At 39.5% G+C, this 21925-nt stretch overlaps 1 protein-coding gene across 1 annotated transcript in view; it reads left to right on the top strand.

Annotated features, from left to right (window-relative positions):
* Positions 1 to 21925, top strand: part of LOC127872808 (uncharacterized) — a 146955-nt gene that overhangs the window by 9701 nt on the left and 115329 nt on the right. The window contains exons 3-8 of the mRNA XM_052416224.1: positions 3775 to 3897; positions 5333 to 5454; positions 5702 to 5760; positions 18478 to 18564; positions 20831 to 20869; positions 21398 to 21485. Coding sequence (XP_052272184.1) covers positions 3775 to 3897; positions 5333 to 5454; positions 5702 to 5760; positions 18478 to 18564; positions 20831 to 20869; positions 21398 to 21485 — 518 coding nt within the window. The remainder of the gene's footprint in view (positions 1 to 3774; positions 3898 to 5332; positions 5455 to 5701; positions 5761 to 18477; positions 18565 to 20830; positions 20870 to 21397; positions 21486 to 21925) is intronic.

Below are 21925 nucleotides of genomic sequence, written 5' to 3'. Positions count from 1 at the left end.
TTTTGACGGAATTATGCATGAAATTCACGTTGTCCACGAGGATCACGGCCGGTTGCCATCATCAGTCTTCTAACTATCGATTATCGGACGAAACATTTACAAGTGTGCGTAATTAATTCAACGAAAATTTGTTAAAGCGCATAACATGTCGAATAAATGTCAGAAAAACGAGGTGAATCAGTTCTATAAATGGACATGTTGAAGTATACATGTACTGGAATTAAATAAATTGTTATCACATAATTGTAACCGGGAGTCATTTGCACAACTTACTCGCTATAATAATTAATTGTTTACCACTTGCAATTAATTTCTCGTATTAATTATGAGTCATAGGTAACACTTGTTTACAGTAAAAAGGTGTGATGATGATGCCCGAAACCGTCTTTAATGTTCTGTACTGTACTAATTACCGGTTTTATGTTACTCAAATGGTACAACTTCTTGCTAATCAAGCTGCGATAAACTCTTACTTCATGCCCGACGTCAATCAAAAATAATGGTCGATAGTTAACCCCGCCCTCATAAGCATTCGCGTAACCGATTGGACGATGAACTTCACAGTTTGACGACTGGAAAGTTACCAGATACATCCTTGTCAGCATTTAAATGACCGTGTAATGTGGCTAGAATAATCGATACGCGCGTCATGATATTCTCTTATCAGTGGATTATCCATTACCCCATGTGGTGTTTATGGCGATTACTTGTGAAAGTAGGTACCGAGTGCTCTTTTAAAACAGGGAATATTGATACACTGATAGGGAAACCTTGATTTTTTTGGACAATCTCCACTTTCTTTTACTAAAGAATACACTGATCGGAAAATTTCAAGCGCCCCGGGGACTCTGATTTTCGAAATTCAAGCGCCCCGGCAAAGGGCGCTTAAATGGCCTGGGGAAGACCCTGATCTCTTGTTGTAATAAGAAAATTCAGGTAAACGTTTATGTGAAACAAGTATCCCTAGCTTACAGTACAGCCAAAGCGGAACAAACGTATTTCGCGATCCGCGGCGGCAAGGCGAAACGAGTCTATGCCGCGTCAGTCATTGAAGCCGCGTCAGTATGCGGCGGCAAGTCACATTACGCCGCGAAACTTCGCATCTGTCTGCCGAGGAATGCCGCTATCCGCGACATGATGCCGAGTCGATGCGCATCATGAAATAATTTTTTTTTTTAATTATTAGTTACATGTAGTTAACAAATTTTGAAAGAACAATTATAATAATAATTAAAATCATAATAAATTTATTGTGCGCGGATTGTATTAGCATATACATGTAAGCATAGTTAATGTGTCTGGCCAATTAAGTTTGTTTCCCGCCCGTAGTGTATGTATTTCACACATAAACAAGGTCACGTAATTATGTTTTCGCACATACAAGTGGTCAAGGCTCCAGCATATGGGGGATTTATAAATTAATTGCATGTTGATTTTGCTATTAAATTTAAGCTGAGAAAATTAGCAGTTTGAAGCCACATCAATAATCAAGACGGTGACGACGTATTTGTTGTTTTGTTAATTATCAGCTTATTAAAACTATTGTTTGAATATGCGTATATAAACACGTTTTATTTTGTTCATATTATACAGTTAATATCGCTACTAATTACCCGATAATCCCGTATATTCCAGTTTTAAAGCAAATGCTGGTAAATATTTACGATACACAAACATTCTCGATATTTCCTTAAGTATCAAATACATTTTGGCATTGATTACTATTTATAGAGATGATGAAATAACGTCTAATCAGAGCGTTTTTTTTCCACTGAACACGCGATTTACGCCTGACGTGATGTTCATGTATTTATACAACACAAAATACACCCAAACTTTCCAAACGACGTTCTACACGTCAGCATAATTTTCGCGCGCTTTTTATGAAACAAAGGATATTTTAGCACTGTTTATTTGACGCTAGAATTTATCAAAGGTCGCGTTAGCATTAAAATTCGGAAGTGTGTTTCGGATTACAAATTTAATAGTGATAATGATAATCGAACGAAACATTAACAGTTGCGCGTAATTAATTCTACGCTACACATACATGTATGTTCATGTAGGTGGATATCTTTTCACTCGATCCGCCGCGTAGGTATGCGGCGGATTTACTCCGCGAAAGTACGCGAGGTTAACACAGACTCGGCGTCGTTGCGCGGATCGATGCCGAGTGCCACGGCGATACGCCGCGTGAACACACGATTCGGCCACCGCGTACTAATAATCTGGCCGTGGCGTAGCCGCGGATTATGTTTGTGCCGCGTTAGCTGTACTGTACATGCTGACCTAGCATAAGTTGGCTTTGGGCCAGTAATGCCAGAGTCAATGTCACTATTGGTAAAACAATTATTGCCCGCATAATCTTCACTGAGGATGTGTATGTGATGAAATTTGTGTGTGCAGATAACTTGTAAAACACATATCTTCATTTAGGATAATTGGTTGATTTCCTGTTTTTCAATACAAGCCTTGTTGTTACAGTCAAGCAATACAAAATATAATGTGTAATCTTGGGGACTATGTCAGATGCTGATTGTGAAATTTACTGGACACTGATTATTGATATTTTGATAAGGATACTCAGAGTATTTAAAAATGCATGCTCACTTTTTATGTCCCCCACTATAGTAGTGGGGGACATATTGTTTTTGCCCTGTCTGTTGGTTGGTTGGTCTGTTGGTTGGTTGGTCTGTTTGCGCCAACTTTAACATTTTGCAATAACTTTTGCTATATTAAATATAGCAACTTGATATTTGGCATGCATGTGTATCTCATGGAGCTGCACATTTTGAGAGGTGAAAGGTCAAGGTCAAGGTCATCCTTCAAGGTCAGAGGTCAAATATATTTGGCCAAAATCGCTCATTTTATGAATACTTTTGCAATATTGAAGATAGCAACTTGATATTTGGCATGCATGTGTATCTCATGGAGCTGCACATTTTGATTGGTGAAAGGTCAAGGCCATCCTTCAAGGTGAGAGGTCAAATATATGTGGCCCAAATCACTTATTTTATGAATAATTTTGCAATATTGAAGATAGCAACTTGATATTTGGCATGCACGTGTATCTCATGGAGCTGCACATTTTGAGTGGTGAAAGGTCAAGGTCAAGGTCATCCTTCAAGGTCAGAGGTCAAATATATGTGGCCCAAATCGCTTATTTTATGAATACTTTTGCAATAATGAAGATAGCAACTTGATATTTGGTATGCATGTGTATCTCATAGAGCTGCACATTTTGAGTGGTGAAAGGTCAAGGTTAAGGTCATCCTTCAAGGTCAAATATATGTGGCCCAAATCGCTTATTTTATGAATACTTTTGCAATATTGAAGATAGCAACTTGATAGTTGGCATGCATGTGTATCTCATGGAGCTGCACATTTTGAGTGGTGAAAGGTCAAGGTCATCCTTCAAGGTCAAACGTCATATAGGGGGACATTGTGTTTCACAAACACATCTTGTTCTAAATCTTCTTTCAAGCAATATTTGTTCCGATTAACCTTGCCCCGCTCAGTAGCAAAGTGAAACTGGCTTTATGCAACCTGCATAAAACCCGAACAGCAAACAGCCTGTGAGTAACTCACAGCCTGTTCAGGTTTCATGCTGTTTGCTGCTCATCAGTACTTTATTTTTGTAAATGAAGCCTTTAAAAGTAAAACTTAAATCTATTAAGAAAGGTCTTAAATTTAATTTGATTTTTAAACGGACTTCAAATGCATCAAAGTGCCTATGTAAATAGTAAAGGGTTAACATTGGGCTTTGTTTTCTAGATGATTACTCTGAGGACCTTGCTATGACTTTATTGAACCTGACTGGACGAGCAGGTCTGAAGATCGGACAGAAGGAGCTGCAGAAATGGACAAAATACCTGGACAATAGATTCCATGAAAAAGGTAGAACATGTGGAGCTTCATTCTGGGAAAACTGGGCTAAATGCATGGGTGTAAAGTGCCATACAAGATTACCATGTGCAGTCCACACGAGCTAATAAGACACGACACTTTCCACTTCCATTCAATTTTGATTTAGATTAAGTCTCTTCTTAAAAAAATGTTTATCCGTCCTAGGCAAAAACTGTCATCACTGATAAGCCTGTGCAGACTGCACAGGCTAATCTGGGATGATGCTTTACGCAGATGCAATTAGCCCAGTTGTCCCATAAGATGGCTCATGTAATCCCTGCATTGACCAAATAACTCCATTGAATAAACACAGCTGTATAATTCCTTGTTGCAAATTGGAAAACTGCAAACTGCGAATATCAGTTCTATATAATATCTCAGCTTAGTTTTAAGAAACACCAAAGAGAGGTCAGATTTCTTTATTAGGCTATAGTCAAATCTTTTTATGCCCCCCCCGTAGTGTGGCATATAGCAGTTGAACTGTCTGTCTGCCTGTCCGCCCGTCCGTCCGAAAACTTTAAAACATTGACCATAACATTTGCAATATTAAAGATATCAACTTGATATTTGACATGCATGTGTATCTCCTGCAGCTGCACATTTTGAGTGGTGAAAGGTCAAGGTAATCCTTCAAGGTCAAAACTCAAAAAATGCAATCCAAGGGAAGTAATCAACTTTAAATGGGAGATAATTTCTAATCCTGCCAAATGATATATTGAAATTTTATTTCAAAGCGGCACAATAGGGGGCATTGTGTTTCTGACAAACACATCTCTTGTTAACACTCTAGAAGTCACATTACAGTGTCTTCCCAATATTCTTGAAACTTGCTTAGAACTTTTGGTCTAATTATATCTTTGCCCAGTTTGAAAATGGTTCAGTTCTGTTGGAAACCGTGGCCATCGAGGGGATGGGACATTTTTCCTGTTATGGTTATAGTGGATTCTTGTAAACACTAATGGTTACATTAATTGCTGAATGTTTATGAAACTAACTCAGAATGTCATTTCCAGAGATATTTTATGTGACTGTGATACTGGGTCACATGTGTTCAAAACCAAGGTCACTAAGTTTAATTAAAACTAAAAGCTTATGAACACTCCTAGAGGCCACATTTTTTCCCAATCTTCATCTAACTTAGTGGAATATTTGTCTCAATCATATCTCTGTCAAGTTCGAAACTGGATAATGTGGAATCAGAAACTAGGTCACTGGATAATATTAACTTAAAACTTGTAAACACATTTTTTGTACCACCGTCATGACATTTACTGAGAATATTTGTTCTAATCTTATCTTGGCTGATTTCTAAACTGGTTCTTGAAACATTGCAAAACTATTCAAAACAGTTAAGTGCCTTTGCGTCACAGATGAGCAACCGAAGGTCTTAAGCCCTCTTGTTTTAAAAACAATGCCATGTTTACAGAGCCTCAGCACAATGTGCGCTACTACAACATGGTACTGAAGATGATGTTGGAAAATGGTGCAGATTTCTCCGTGCTAGAGTTCCTAAGCAGAATGGAAAAATACAATGTGGCTCCAAATAGGGTATGTCTCGCCAAATGTTGTCAAAATATACACCTAAAACAGTTTGCTATAAATGAATTTTTCAGGTACAAATATCTATTAAAAGCCAAAGAAGTAACATTTAAAGCCCTGTAACATTAACAATTTGTGATTAGATGATAGCAAATATTTGTGAATCTGTAATGACTTTACTGAAAGTTTAACATAGGAATCTGGCCTGTACTTCTAACTTGAACACATGATATGTCATTATTTCCCAATGTTCTAGGTCACCCTGGGTCGCTGCTTGATGAAATACGCAGAAAAAGGTGATATGGAGGCAGCTAAGTATGAAAAGTTTATTACTTCTAGTTATTTTGCCTCATTCGTATTTGTTTTTTTATGGTTTCTCCTCAAGAAGATTTAAATTGCCTTTGAGAAGCTGTAATCTAAAATATTTCATTAAACAAAACACAGCAATAATGAAAATGACTACCATAATTGTTCTATGTTTTGGGACACTAAGTTTTCGGACACCCCTTTTTAGCAAAAATAATTATTTTTCGTGACTTAATTTTCGGACACACGATTTTTCGTCCATAATTAATGTCTCTAAGTTTTCGGACAGTATATTTTACAGCGCTATTTTACAAAATTTTGGTCCTGTTTCCCATATTTAATGACACTTCATTCATGGGGTTTTACAACCAGATTAACATCATAAAACATGGCAGGTGCACGCCTGAGGGCAATGGACCATTATATTTTCTTTATTGGGTAAATAACCTTGTAAGCCGGTATTAAACAATGGTTTTGCCCGAAAGCATAAGCGTTATGCCAATAACCCGGGGTAGTGCCAATTAACAGTTTAATTATCTACCGCAATGGTACTAACCCTTCTCAGTAAAATAACTGTGACAAATTCTAAACGCTTCAAAGTGTGATGCACCCTATTGCAAGTTTTACGAACAATGGAAGGTGTAAGACAACAACTATCGGAAATGAACAAACAAATAATTCATAGTTTGCTTTTTTTATTGCGTTAATTACAGGTTCATACTAGCAAGTATCAGTACATCACATGCTCATCTTTGAACTTGTTGGTCAAAGTACAACCTTGTTTTAACTTTCTGTCAAATAAATTAAGCATTTAAAATTATTTAAAATGCAGTGCAAACGTATATAAATGTAATTTATAATTTACAGCATGGTATTTTACAAGCGCATGCTATTACCAGTAGTCATTGATACATTTGACGCTATTTTCGGACACTTCAATTTTCGACTCTAAGTTTTCAGACACCTGTATTTTGTGAATATTTTTCGTATCTAAGTTTTCGGACACGAATTTTTTTTTTCAAGTATTCGAAAACATAGAGTGATTACGGTATGTAAGGAATTGTTGGTGAAGTTTGCAACTCACTTTTATTTTATGCTTTCCGATGGTTTATATAGAAATATCAGTAAATTAAAACTGATATTTCACAGTTTCAAACAGTGAAAGATAACAATAATTATACCCCCACAAATGATGTTTAGGGGGGTATATAGGAGTGAACTTGTCTCTCGGTCGGTCTGTCTGTCGGTCCGTATTAAGTGTCCATTCTCTAATTCAATTAGTTTTTATCCGATCTTCACCAAACTTAGTCAGAAGTTGTATCAACATGATGTCTATGCCAAGTTCAAACATGGGCCATGCCAGGTAAAAAACTAGGTCACGAGGTCACTTAGTGCGTTTTAAACATTCAGCATGTTGTCCGCTCTCTAATTCAAGTAGTTTTCATCCGATCTTCACCAAACTTGGTCAGAAGTTGTATCTAGATGATGCCTAGGCTAAGTTCGAACATGGGCCTTGCCGGGTCAAAAACTAGGTCACAGGGTCACTTAGTGCTTTTTAAACATTCAGCATGTTGTCTGCTCTTTAATTCAAGTAGTTTCAATCCGATTTTCACCAAACTTGGTCAGAAGTTGTATCTAAATGATCTCTAGGACAAGTTCGAACATGGGCCTTGCCAGGTCAAAAACTAGGTCACTGGGTCACTTAGTGCGTTTTTTAACATTCAGCATGGTGTCAGCTCTCTAATTCAAGTAGTTTACATCTGATCTTCACCAAACTTGGTCAGAAGTTTTATGGAGATGATCTTTAGGCCAAGTTAGAACATGGGCCTTTCTGGGTCAAAAACTAGGTCAGGGGGTTACTAAGTGCGTTTTAAAAATTGAGCATGGTGTTCGCTGATTTTTGTGAAGACGTCATGCAAAATATTATGTGTCAATGCGGCATGTGGGGGTATTCGTCACGTCTGTGACAAAGCTCTAGTTTTCATTGTTTTACCGGAACTATTTTTTAGATATCTTTGGTTTCCCCATTGTGACCCCCAATTTTACCAAGGGTGACTTCTTTGCATTGAATGTTTATAAAAAAAGTACCGATTAGCTTTCAGTGTCTATTCTAGAAATCCAAAAGTAAGAGGGAAATTCCCCCCTCACTTTGAATACCATTTTTATGCCCCGGATCGAAAAATCGGGGGCATATTGTTTTTGGCCTGTCTGTCTGTCATTCATTCACACATTGTGTGGTTAAAGTTTTGCAATAACTTTTGCATTATTGAAGATAGCAACTTGATATTTGGCATGCATGTGTATCTCATAGAGCTGCACATTTTGAGTGGTGAACGGTCAAGGTCATCCTTCAAGGTCAAAGGTCAAATATATAGCTTCAAAGCGGCGCAATAGGGGGCATTGTGTCTCTGACAAATACATCTCTTGTTATTAATTTTACTGCTAGTGTTTAATTGTTTTTCCTTAAAACATTATTACATACTGTCAGGTCAGTGAAATACTATAGTAACTCCTGTTAAATAAAACAGCACTTTCCATAGTATTGCACTAATTTGACTTTAAAAAAATGAAAATCTGTTATCACATGGTAAATCTGTATAATTATTCCCCCACAAAGGAAGTTTAGGTGGGTATAAAGGAGTGAGCTTGTCGGTCGGTTGGTCGGTCGGTCTGCTGGTCCGTATTAAGTGTCTGCTCTCTAATTCAAGTTGTTTTCATCCGATCTTAACCAAACTTGGTCAGATGTTGTATCTAGATGATGTCTAGGTCAAGTTCGAATATGGGTCATGCCGGGTCAAAAACTAGGTCACCGGGTCACTTAGTGCGTTTTAAACATTCAGCATAGTGTCTGCTCTCTTATTCAAGAAGTTTTTATCCGAGCTTCACCACACTTGGTCAGAAGTTGTATCTAGATAATGTGTAGGTAAAGTTCGAACATGGGCCATGCCAGGTCAAAAACTAGGTCACGGGGTCACTAAGTGCGTTTTAAACATTGAGCATGGTGTCCGCTGTTTTATGTGAAGACAACATGCAAAATATTCTGTGTCAATGCGACATGTTGGCGTATTCGTCACGTCTATGACAAAGCTCTAGTTTAAATAAATATAACTGATTTGCATGGTTTTCCTAATATCCAGGTCTTGGCACTACAAAATTGTTAAAAAGCATGCAAAAATCATGCTGCATGTACAACGTCACAAAATCCACATGGACAGCGTGAATTTGTTTACGCCGCGTAAAGTGTGTGCTCAATTGGACAATATTGACTTTCCAACACAGGGACAATCCACCTTTAAGTTGCGTAAGGAGGTACATGTAATTGACAAATGATCGTAAATTGGCTTTAAAAATTGTCGGTGAAGTCGATATCGCTTTGTACTTTAAAAAATATACTCATGGATATCGAGAGCTAGAATTTTCTCGCACATATGCTGAAAATGTGCGTGATCTTTGGAAAAATAAAGCAATTGCGCGTTCTAGAATTGACACTAAGCATCCTTTGAACACACAAGTAATAACATTTAGGGAGCTCAATGGGGAATTATATTATTTGGAATGGCAAACGTACAAAAATAATCAGTTGTAAGCATTAAATAAAAAGAAATTTGTTGGATTTGGTGATATATGGGATTTTAATTCACTCGTGATCATATAACAAATATACTTTCACTTGTGGCTGTGCCACTCATGAAGATATCATATTCTTTGATCACTCGTGAACTAAAATCGATATTCAACCAAATCCAACAAATATCCTCTATATCTATGGATAGCTCAAAGGGGCAAAGTCCTTCTGTTTTGCTGTGTACATTGTCAACATTTACTTTTAATATCATAAATACGTTACCTGTTATCTCTAGCTTACCCCTTTCCAAGGGAGTTATTTCATCCGGAAAATATTCAAGCGCTGGGAATCGTCCACCTCTATAAGAATCCAAATCAGGTTAAACATAGTACAATGCAACCTAACAGGAAATCAAGAACCACAACTCATCTTTCCTTTCCGGATAAAACCATGTGCACGCCTATTTTAGGCTCAGGACTTATGTGTTCTTTTCACTGTGTTTTTGGCGGAGTTTAAAAGGATAAAGTTTATTTATCTTTTATTTGTATCATTCGGTTTATATTTCTATACTTTTTGTTGCAGTAATTGTCATATTTCTGCTTTTGCTGGGTTTCTTTGTTTGCATCGTCACTCATGTACATGACGTCATGAGCACGTGAACCACGAGGAATTCGTGCCTATTCCCCAATAAGTAATTGAGGTCAATTGGACAGCGTTCTTTGTGTTTACATTTTGTGGTTTAACTTTTTATTTGGATTTATAATCATTAATTTGTTTTTTTTGTAGGTTCTTTCTGTTTCTTTTATTTCAGAATGAACTTACAGGATAGAGGTTCTTGTGGTCATATCAAAGCAAGGTGGGATTCCCACGATACTTGCTTGGCATGTACCGGGTGCACATTTAATAACAAATGTGCGGTTTGCGATTTGTGGGCTTACGACGTATGGACAAAAGCAGGTCGCCGGAGGACGTCGATCAGCCGCAAACGCAACGAACCTCCATCCGACGTTGATTACCCGGTGACTCCACTGGTCAAGGATGACCAGCGGTTTTGTCAGTCACCGGGTACCGGGCAAGATGGTGTTGTTGTCAGTCGATCGTCATCAGATCTTATGACTCACACCATGCATACCGGCGACATTGATCATGGAACGACTGGATCAATGTCAGACCACATGGCAGCCGCCATTCTACGGTCTTTGTCCGGTGACGTAACCGGTCATAATATGACCGGCCGGTCACCGGTCCGGTCCGGTCACCGGTCATGTCACCGGTCCGGTCCGGTCATGTCACCGGTCCGGTCCGGTCACCGGTCCGGTCCGGTCATTGATCACCGGTCCGGTCACCGGTCCGGTCCGGTCACCGGTCCGGTCCGGTCACCGGTCAACAGTCATCAGTTGGGCCTGCCACCGATAACACCAATCGCCGGTCAAGAAGAACTCGGTCTTCATCATCGGCGTATTCTTCTACATCCGATTCGTCGTCGAATACATCGTCTTCATCAAGGAGTGGACATCGGACACGCTCTTCTTCGTCGAGCAGTTATCATCGTCGCGGCGCTCATAAGCGATCACGTCGTCACTCACGGAGACGGTATTCCAAAAAATCTCGATCACATCGCAGCCGATCCACATCTCGACAGCGCAACCGATCCAGATCTCGACATTGCAGGAAACGAGGACGTCGGCAACGTTCACGTAGACAGCATCGGACTTACCATACGTATAGTCGTTCACCATCGTGTTCCGTTATGGAATCGCATGTTTCCATGCCAAATGTGTCGGTTCCAACGTTGACTGCCACACGTATTGCATCTTCAGGAGCTCATCTCACTACTACGGCGTCATTGTCAACACCACGAGTATCATCTACAGTATCTAGTCGTGTACTCCCTACAGCCACCCTGTCGAATCCTGATACACTATGGATACAGAATTCAGCGGGACATTTTGTACCGGTCAATGCTGATAATTTACCTTCTTCCGGTTTACATTATCAGTTTACTGACGTCGGGGATGATCATTCGCTGTTACCAGACAATTACAATCCGGTACAAGATATTCTCACTTCTGTACCTGCTGATTCTATACAAACCGCTGGTGTTGTAGAGAGTGAGGCTGATTCAGATGCAGAATCTAATGTTGAGACGGATCAATATTTAGCTCCGATTGGTCAGATCTATGAACTGATGTTTCGTACTCTTGGTGAAGATTACTGTCCAAGACCTGCTGAACTGTCTTCAAATGCGACGATTTCTGTGACAGAACAACTTTTTCGTACATTTGATCCCAACAGGGTTATTAAGTCGACGGCTCGTCCTGACCCACGACTTCCCATTGGTTCTACTGTTCTATCTGTGCTTCAATCATTGGAATCAGCTAATAAGACTATTCCAAAACGAGGAGAAACATGGAAAATTCCTAAGGAACTAGCTGATCCAAAACACCAGGAAGGTAGTAAAAGTTACAAACCTCCTGTACCACATGCAACATCTGGGTTGGATTTTTCAAAACTTCCGGTTCCAGATCCGGACATAAGCAAGCTATCTCTTGTAATGCCAAGTGGTTCCAATTCAGTTTCTGTTCCGTTTTCAATGTTGGAAACTTGGGAAATGAGGGAACGTAGATCATTAGGTTTGACTAACCAAATTGACTTCATGCTAGCGACAATTTTACAAATGGTGTGTGATTGGTCGGAATCTGTTCCGGAGGAACTCCGTGATTTGTTAATTCATCTCTCACGGACCACACTGGCCTTATCTCACACTTCTGCTTCTTCAATGTCCGAGATGCTAAGGATTCGTAGAGATCTTATCCTTACTTCTTTACCTAAAGATTTTCTGTTGGAACCTGGTATGAACTCGCTCAGAACAGCTCCTCTCACATCAGGGTTTCTTTTTGGTGGAAGGATACAAGAAGCAATCACAGCTGACAAGGATGACCAACTTCATGCTTCTTTAGCTAGAAACAACTCTGGACAACGCCAAGGGGTCTTTAAGCATCCTGCTTCTAGGCCACCAGCAGTTCCAGCATTCAAGACGGCTAAGAGAAATAACCTTTTCTCTAAAAAGCCTTCTTTTAATCCACGGTCAGGTCCTAATAGGCAGTCTTCCTATAACAGACCTTCTTTGTCACACAAGTCTTCTAATAAAGATTCTGGGAAAAAGGGCAAACCCAAGCCGGGACAGAGGAATTTCAAACCTTCTACCGGCAGGGGCGCACCTCCTGCTTATCAGCCCTAGGTCCCTTCCCTTTCTACCGCCACAACCTCCGATGCCGGAAATACCAGTCGGGGCCAGACTTTTCCACTTCTCAAATCGATGGCTTCAAATTACTTCAGACGCATGGGTTCATTCTCTTGTGACAAAAGGCCTGACTTTTCAATTCGAAAAAAGGCCTCCACTTTCTCGCGTCCCTATAGAGCTGGTATCTCGGCGGCATCCACATATTCCAGAGTCCATTCTCGGGCTCTTGGAAAAACAGGCGGTAGAAAGGGTTCAAGATCCTTATTCTCCAGGATTTTACAGTCGTCTTTTTCTTGTTCAAAAGAAAAATGGTTCCTGGAGACCAGTAATAGATTTAAAAGTGTTCAACATGTATCTCCTCAAACCAACTTTCAAAATGGAGACTCCTTCTTTCATACGGGAATCCATCAAACCCCTGCACTGGGGGGTGTCTTTGGATCTGGAAGATGCTTACTTCCATGTTCCTATACATCCCAACTACCGAAAGTACTTGCGATTCGCCTTTCAAGGCCAAGTCTACCAGTTCCGGTCTATGCCTTTCGGGTTGGCGACAGCCCCACGAGTTTTTACCAAACTAATGTCGGCAGTCGGATCACACCTCAGAGTTCACGGGATTATTCTTCTTCAGTATTTCGACGACTGGCTCTTACACCAGCTCGATCGTCAATTGCTTCTGTACAACCTAGAATTCTCTTGGAAGGAGCTCCTCTCGTTAGGGCTCCTTCTCAATGCAGACAAATCAGACCTCATTCCTTCACAGGACTTTATGTTTGTGGGAATGAATTTCTTGACCCACATCAATCGGGTCAGAGTGTCTATTCAACGTATATCAGACCTTCTGATGAAGGTCAACTGGGTTTTGTCCCAATCTCATATAACAGCTCAAGAATTCCTCTCTCTCAACGGTATCCTGAGCTCAGTAGCAGACTTTGTGCAGTTGGGACGTCTCTTCCTACGTCCTCTTCAGCACTATCTCTCAGCTTGTTGGAAATGGTCTCCAGGCAATCTATTAACACAGATTCCAATCCTTCCCTCCTTAAGGTCTCATCTTCAGTGGTGGCTAGACGAGGAGACTCTGTTGGCAGGAGTACCCCTTCTTCCCCCGCAACCGTCATTATATCTAATAACGGATGCGAGCAAGGAAGGGTGGGGTGCTCACCTGGAACCTCTCAGTCTGATAATTTCAGGGTTGTGGTCTCATCAGGAATCTCACCTTCATATCAACAATCTAGAAATGCGAGCAGTATTTCTAGCTGTATCTCATTTCCAATCACATCTTCGAGACTCTTGTGTGATGGTGTCAACAGACAACACATCTGTGGTGGCTTACATCCAGGCACAGGGGGGAACACATTCTCAATCCCTGTATCTGGAAACCAGAAAATTACTTGTTCTTTGCAAAACACTCAACATTCATCTGCTGGCAAAATATATACCAGGTCGCCTCAACGCCCTGGCGGATGGTTTGTCTCGCAAACACCAGTTACTTCCATCGGAGTGGACACTTCATCAAGAAGTGACCAACCAGATCTTTTTCAAGTTCGGTTATCCCCTGGTCGATCTATTTGCAACCAGACACAATCACAGACTTCCTCTGTATGTGAGTCCAGTTTACGATCCAGCAGCGTGGGCAATCGACGCGCTTTCGTTCGCATGGGACCAACTGGACGCTTACGCCTATCCCCCACCCATTCTAATTCCCCAAATATTGGGAAAAATCAGGGTGAGCTCTTGCAGGATACTCCTGATTGCCCCTTGGTGGCCCAGAAGATCTTGGTTCAACGATCTTCTCAGTCTCCTGTACGATTATCCCAGGAATCTTCCTCACAGGTCAGATCTTCTGTCTCAAAGCGGCAGACTACATGCGGACCCAAAAATGTTCCACTTACACGTCTGGCCGTTATCAGGCAATCTTTGCAGAAGAAATGTTTTTCTGTCAGGGCTTCAACCCTCGTTGCTTCGGCAAGGAGAAAATCCACCAGAGCAGTCTATGATGCTCATTGGAAACTCTTCTCCAATTGGTGTTTTCGAGGGAAAATTAATCCCCTCAATCCCTCTGCTAGACGAATAGCGGATTTTCTCATTTATCTTTTTGATGATAAGAAACTTTCTCTTAGTTCCATCAAAGGATACAGATCTATGATTTCGCATACATTGGCTTTCACTAAGTCTTCACAAGTCTGTGCTGATCCAGCTATTTCAGAACTTGTTCGAGCTATGGAACTTAGTCGTCCTGTATCTCGTACACTTGCTCCTAAATGGGATTTAGCTTGTGTGCTTGGTTCCCTTATTAAGGCTCCCTATGAACCTCTTGATCAGGCTTCATTACAATTCCTAACATGGAAGACCGTTTTCCTTCTTACTATGGCTTCAGCCAAACGGAGAAGTGAAATTCATGCTCTTTCTATCGAGGATAGTCATCTTCGTTTTGACTCTTCTGATGGTTCTGTTACATTGTTGTGTCAGTCAGGATTCCTTGCTAAAAATCAACTCCCCTCTATGGCTTCCAAACCCTTCAAAGTTCCAAGTCTATCTAGAACTTGTGGACATGAAGATGATGATAGACTCCTTTGCCCGGTCAGGGCTTTGAAGTTCTACCTTAAAAAGGTAAAGTCTATTCGAGGTTCTCGCAAGAGACTTTTCATTCCATTAAAAGGGGGGGGGCGATGTGTCTGCGGCTTCTATTTCTCGTTGGATAGCCTCGACTATAAGGAAAGCTTATTCTTCTCTTTCATCGAGGGATTTATCCCTGTTTAAGATAAGACCGCATGAATTAAGAGCTCTTTCGGCTTCGTGGGCTTATATTAATCAGACCCCACTATCTGAAGTGCTTCAAGCTGCTTTCTGGAGGAATCCGACCACCTTCTCCTCTTTTTATCTTCGTTCTCTTGAGTGCCAACAAGACAATTTGTATAAGTTGGGTCCTCTTGTAGTGGCTCAAACTGTAGTTTCTTCTATGGCGTAAGTACACTGGTGCCATCCGAGAATTAAGTACTATACTGTACTAACAAAGATTATAAGAGGACTTGATTCTACTATCTCTGGCTGTAAACCCTCTATATGGGTTTTGCTGTGATGGGAAAAAATATGCGAACCTTCCCGCCGCAGCTGCAAAATCAGCTAGAGATAACAGGTAACGTATTTATGATATTAAAACAAATTTTCTTAAGTAAAATTCATTTTAATTATTAAATACTTACCTGTTATCGGTAAGTCCCACCTCCCACCCCGCTCATCGCCTTTTTATGTTTGCGTAAAGGAAAGATGAGTTGTGGTTCTTGATTTCCTGTTAGGTTGCATTGTACTATGTTTAACCTGATTTGGATTCTTATAGAGGTGGACGATTCCCAGCGCTTGAATATTTTCCGGATGAAATAACTCCCTTGGAAAGGGGTAAGCTAGAGATAACAGGTAAGTATTTAATAATTAAAATGAATTTTACTTAAGAAAATTTGTTTTTGAACACTCCAGACACATTTTTAGCTCACCTGTCACAAAGTGACATGGTGAGCTTATTTGACAGTGTGATGTCCGACGTGTGTGCCTGTGTGCGTGCGTGCGTCCGTCAACAATTTGTTAGTGTAGACAGTAGAGGTCACAGTTTTCATCCAATCTTTATGAAATTTGGTCAGAATGTTCATCTTGATGAAATCTGGCTTGGGATTGTATTTGGGTCATCTGGGGTCAAAAACTAGGTCACTAGGTCAAAAACTAGGTCACATAATAGATCAAATAATAGAAAAACCTTGTGTAGACAATAGAGGTCGAGGTTTTCATCCAATCTTTATGAAATTTGGTCAGAATGTTTATCTTGATGAAATCTGGGTTGGGATTGTATTTGGTTCATCTGGGGTCAAAAACTAGGTCACTAGGTCAAAAAATAGGTCAAATTATAGAAAAACCTTGTGTAGACAGTAGAGGTCACAGTTTTCATCCAATCTTTATGGAATTTGGTCAGAATGTTTATCTTGATGAAATCTTGGTTGGGATTGTATTTAGGTCATCTGGGGTCAAAAACTAGGTCACTAGGTCAAAAACTAGGTCAAATAATAGAAAAACCTTGTGTAGACAGTAGAGGTCACAGTTTTCATCCAATCTTTATGAAATTTGGTCAGAATGTTAATCTTCATAAAATCTAGGTTGGGATTGTATTTGGGTCATCTGGTGTCAAAACTAGGTCACTAGGTCAAAAACTAGGTCAAATAATAGAAAAATCTTGATGAAATCTGGGTTGGGATTGTATTTGGGTCATCTGGGGTCAAAAACTAGGTCACTAGGTAATATAATAGAAAAACCTTGTGTAGACAATAGAGGTCACAGTTGTCATCTAATCTTTATGAAATTTGGTCAAAATGTTTATCTTGATGAAATCTGGGTTGGGATTGTATTTGGTTAGTCAGGTGAGCGATTCAGGGCCATCATTGCCGTCTTTTTATTGTCAAATTTTCATAGTACTTTTTGAGAACATGTTTCTCAATTATATTTCAGACACATGCTAAACTGGGTTATTTGGGGGGGGGGGGGGGAAATAGCCAGTAGCTCAATTGAAAGAAAAGCTTGTGAACACTAGCAGTCATATTGTTTTTCCTATCATGAAAAGTGCTTAAAGCATTCTCCCAAATGATATCTCTGCAGAGTTTTAAAATGTTTGGGTCCATTGAAAATGACAGCCTCCATGGGGTGGGGCAGTTTTTCATGTTTGGCTAGAGTCAAACCTTGTGAACACTATAAAGATTATATTTATTGCAAATGGTCATGAAACTTGCTCAGAACATTTGTCCTAATTATATCTCCCCGAGTGTGTCATTGGTTCTGGTCAGTTGAAAAAGATTGCCACCATGGGTGGGGGTGGGGAGTTTTTCTTATATAGCTTACCTGAAACCTTGTGAACACTCTAGAAGTTTCATTATTTGCCCAATGTTCAGTAATCTTGGTCAGCAACTATGCCGCAAGGTCAAATTATTGAAAACGCTGGTAAAATAAAAATGCCGCATATATTGTCACATCTTGAAATTTGTTGAGGACATTTGTCAAAATGTTATCTCACCAGAGTGTGAAAAGGTTGATGTGTGGTCAACAATCTGATTTCTAGGTGAAAATCAACATTCAAGAGGCCGTATTTATTGCCCAATCTTCATGAAACTTAGTTAGAACATTTGTCCCTATGATATATCTGCTGTTCAAAACTTGTTCTAGCTGGTTGAGACTTGAAGAAAAAGCTTTTGAACATTGCCAAATATTTGCTGAATTGATTATCCAACTCGCTCAGAACATTCTGCCAGTGATATTTGGGCCGAGTTCGGCAGTGGGTTATCATATGATAACAAAAGCTATGTCACTGGGCCATGTTAACTCCAAATCATGCGGACACATTAGAAACCCTATTTTTAGCTCGGCATTTTCGGAGAAAACCCGAGGTATTGTCATAGCCAGCTCGCCGTCTGACGTCCGCCGCCTGACGTCCGCCATCCGCGTCGTGCCAAAACCTTAACATTTTTGTTAAGGTTTTGAACATTGGCTCTAAAATCAAAGTGCTTCCACCTACAAATTTGAAACTTCATATGTAGATGCACCTTGATGAGTTCTACACGCCACACCCATTTTGGGGTCACTAGGTCATAGGTCAAGGTCACTGTGACCTCTAAAAAAATAAAAAAATTCTGACAAGCTTTCATTTATTCAAAACTGCACTTGTAGCCGTGCGTGACTCTTGTTTTGCCCAGACATCTTTCACATTTGTTATGTAATGACATCTTGGCCGACTTCTAAAATGTTTTTCAAAACTGTGTCAAAACTGATGAGACCAGATCAGGTGGCAGGTGAGTAATCTCGGGCCTCTGGCCCTTTTGTTGATACGAAGTTGCAGACTGCTTGTGTCCCTGCAATGCAAGGTGTGACCCTTGGACTTGTTTTTCAGTGAGATTCTGGAGCACATGAAGACCACCCAGATGCCAGTGTCCAAGAAAGTCTACGCATCTATTATACAGGGACATTTCCGCGCTGGGTATGCAATGAATCACTGGTGATCGCCCTGGTGCTGCATTCACAAAACATCTGATTGGCAGTTAAAGAATATGTGTCTCCTTAGATAGAACTCATCCAGAGCTCCAAATAATATTTTGGTTAAATTATTTTTTTACTCCTTATTTTAAAAATTAATTCTTATTTTACCCCCTATTTGTTAATAATTTCAAGCCAGGGGTATTGCTGTTTCCATGTCTCAGCTGTTCTCCCGGACACTGAACCTGAATGTTTTTAACCGCTTTAGATTCACAGTCATTTACCCATGAGCTTATACGTTCATCAATTATTGATGGCGCCATGCTTTGGTTATTTGGCCCTTGAGAATCTGATTGAAAGAATGCATGCAGCGTGGATTTTTGACACTAAAATGTTTTTTTGCCTTCCATGATTCGGTACACCGCTTCGATGGGCCATTTGGATTTTTATGCCCCCCTTCGAAGAAGAGGGGGTTTATTGTTTTGCACATGTCTGTCGGTCGGTCCGTCCACCAGATGGTTTCCGGATGATAACTCAAGAACGCTTAGGCCTAGGATCATGAAACTGCATGGGTACATTGATCATGACTGGCAGATGACCCCTATTGATTTTCAGGTCACTTGGTCAAGGTCACAGTGTCTGGAAATAGTAAAATGGTTTCCGGATGATAACTCGAGAATGCTTAGACCTAGGATCATGAAACTTCATAGGTACATCGATCATGACTGGCAGATGACCCCTATTGATTTTCAGGTCACTCGGTCAAAGGTCAAGGTCACAGTGACTGGAAATAGTAAAATGATTTCCGGATGATAACTCAAAAATGCTTACGCCTAGGATCATGGAACTTCATAGGTACATTGATCATGACTGGCAGATGATCACTAGGTCAAAGGTCAAGGTCACAGTGACTTGAAACAGTAAAATGGTTTCCTGATGGTAACTCAAGAATAATTAAGCCTTGGATCATGAAACTTAATAGGTACATTGATCATGACTGGCAGATGACCCCTATTGATTTTCAGGTCACTAGGTCAAAGGGCAAGGTCACAGTGACAAAAAACCGAATTCACACAATGGCTGCCACTACAACTGACAGCCCATATGGGGGGCATGCATGTTTTACAAACAGCCCTTGTTTATGTAAAACTGTAACAAACAATTCAGCTAAGGTAATAATTGCCAGTTGGTCGCTGTAAAGTCATATAAAAAAACTATATTTAACATTTAATTTTAATGACATTTTGAATAGGTAAACAGTATATTAATTGTGTATACAAATTATGATAAGTGTAATTAAAAGTACAATGAGTCGCCTGCAATAATAGGAGAACAAAATCAAGACCGTTTTGTTCTTAGGGGTGTTTCTATTCCTCACAGCAAACGCTTGAGTGACGTTGACTTAAAGATTTTTTATGCCCCCGGTAGGGTGGCATATAGCAGTTGAACTGTCCATCAGTCAGTATGTCAGTGTGTATGTCAGTCTGTCCGTCGGTCCGAAAAAAACTCTTTAACGTTGGTCATAACTTTTGCATTATTGAAGATAGAAACTTGATATTTGGCATGCATGTGTATCTCATGAAGCTGCACATTTTGAGTGGTGGAAGTTTAAGGTCAAGGTCATCCTTCAAGGTCAAAGGTCAAAAAAATAATACAAAAATGTTTATTTCAAAGCGGCGCAATAGGGGGCATTGTGTTTCTGACGAACACATCTCTTGTTCTAAGTTTTATTTTGTGTTCATGTTTAGAAGTGTGCTGATATCCTTTGATGTCTTGTTTATGTCCATGATATGCACTTATTTGCAATGTGTGTCCTCAAATTTAACAATTCTGCAGTAGCATTAGTATGGTACCTTAATTTGGAAATAAATGTTAAAGATTAAAATAAGAAGATGCAATGTTGAAGATAATTAACCCCTTTACCACATAGATACGTATTTTTATGCATCAGTTGTCCCTGAGAAAGTTACATTTAAATAAATACCTTTCTTTACTAGATTCACATTTTAAAGGCTTCATTTACAACCCTTAGTTACTGATGAGCAGCAAACAGCATAAAACCTGAATAGACTGAGAGTAACTCGCACGCTGTTCTGGTTTTATTCTGGTTGGAAAACATTTTCACTTTGCTTCTTATGGGGGAAATGGTTAAGAAAAAAAATTAAATTATGTTAAAGAATTAAATTATGTGAAAGACTCTGCACAAGAAATATAATTTTAGATTAGATATTTTTTACAGTGCTTAAAGATGTAAAATTCTTTCTTTTCAGAAACTATGACACAGCCATGGCCTTGTTTAGAGATACCAAGTATGTTCAGTTCGACTTTACAATTTCTGCAATACACTTTTGTCTTACTATAGATTTAACATAAATAAGACAACAATTGCTATCACAATAAAGACATTAGCAGTTTCCATGATGCCTGTATTCTTATATTACTGGATACCAAAAGTGTAACATATATTATTGTATACTAGTTGCCCACATTGCCCACTTATGTAAATCCTATGATCTGAGTAGAGCCTTTTGAATATTTACCAGTGCATTATGTGGGTTCTTGTGATTAATTTGATCACTGTTTGTCGGAGAATATTAACTCATTTGTACTCAGATTGAAGACTGCCAAATACTGCATCAGTTTGGTAAAATTGTTTGAAATACTGGTAAGAGAGACATGAAAATTCATTGTATGTGTATGTAACTTTCATGCTAAATGTATGTCTAAGTAGCAAAACGGTTTAGGCAAAAGTTGAAATCTTTGCTACTAAGTGTATTGTATAATTTAGTTTGATTGTAAGTATCACATTAAACTCTTCTATCCTACTTGTGTTTCAGGAATGTTGGATTTGAGATGGATTCTCATTCCTATCACAACGCAATCCTGGGAAACATTCAAGCCAATAATTTACCTGTTGTCAAACAGGTATGATCTGCTTTATTTCGTTTAAATCTAATTTTATGAACTTGATGGCATGAAATGCCTCAAGGTTTATTGAGGCAATTTAACAAGTCTATTTTCTGGGTAGAACCTGTACCTGTTGTTGTGTGTGTGTGTGTTTTTTTGGGGGAGGGGGGGGGATTTTGACAATTGAGCCACAATTGGAATGGATTCGGGTACCTGGTGTTACTAGGTGACATCATATCCACTATCCTACTGTGGTCATGTTTATTTTAAGCTGGAACCTGGGATCTTATAAGAACGCTGTAATTTGGCAGTTTGTGTGACATTTACTTTAATGTGTTTTTATTGTTCTTCTTAATTAAAGTCAATGTATATTTTAAACAATTCTTGTAAAAAGTGAATGTTTTTACTCTGAGGACATTCTCAGTTGAACAGAAATTAAATGACAAAATAGGTAACAA

This window comes from Dreissena polymorpha, chromosome 3 (assembly GCF_020536995.1).
Source record: "Dreissena polymorpha isolate Duluth1 chromosome 3, UMN_Dpol_1.0, whole genome shotgun sequence".
Taxonomy (NCBI): domain Eukaryota; kingdom Metazoa; phylum Mollusca; class Bivalvia; order Myida; family Dreissenidae; genus Dreissena; species Dreissena polymorpha.
The sequence above is the reverse complement of the archived record's forward strand: the minus strand, read 5'-3'. Positions and strand labels throughout refer to the sequence as shown.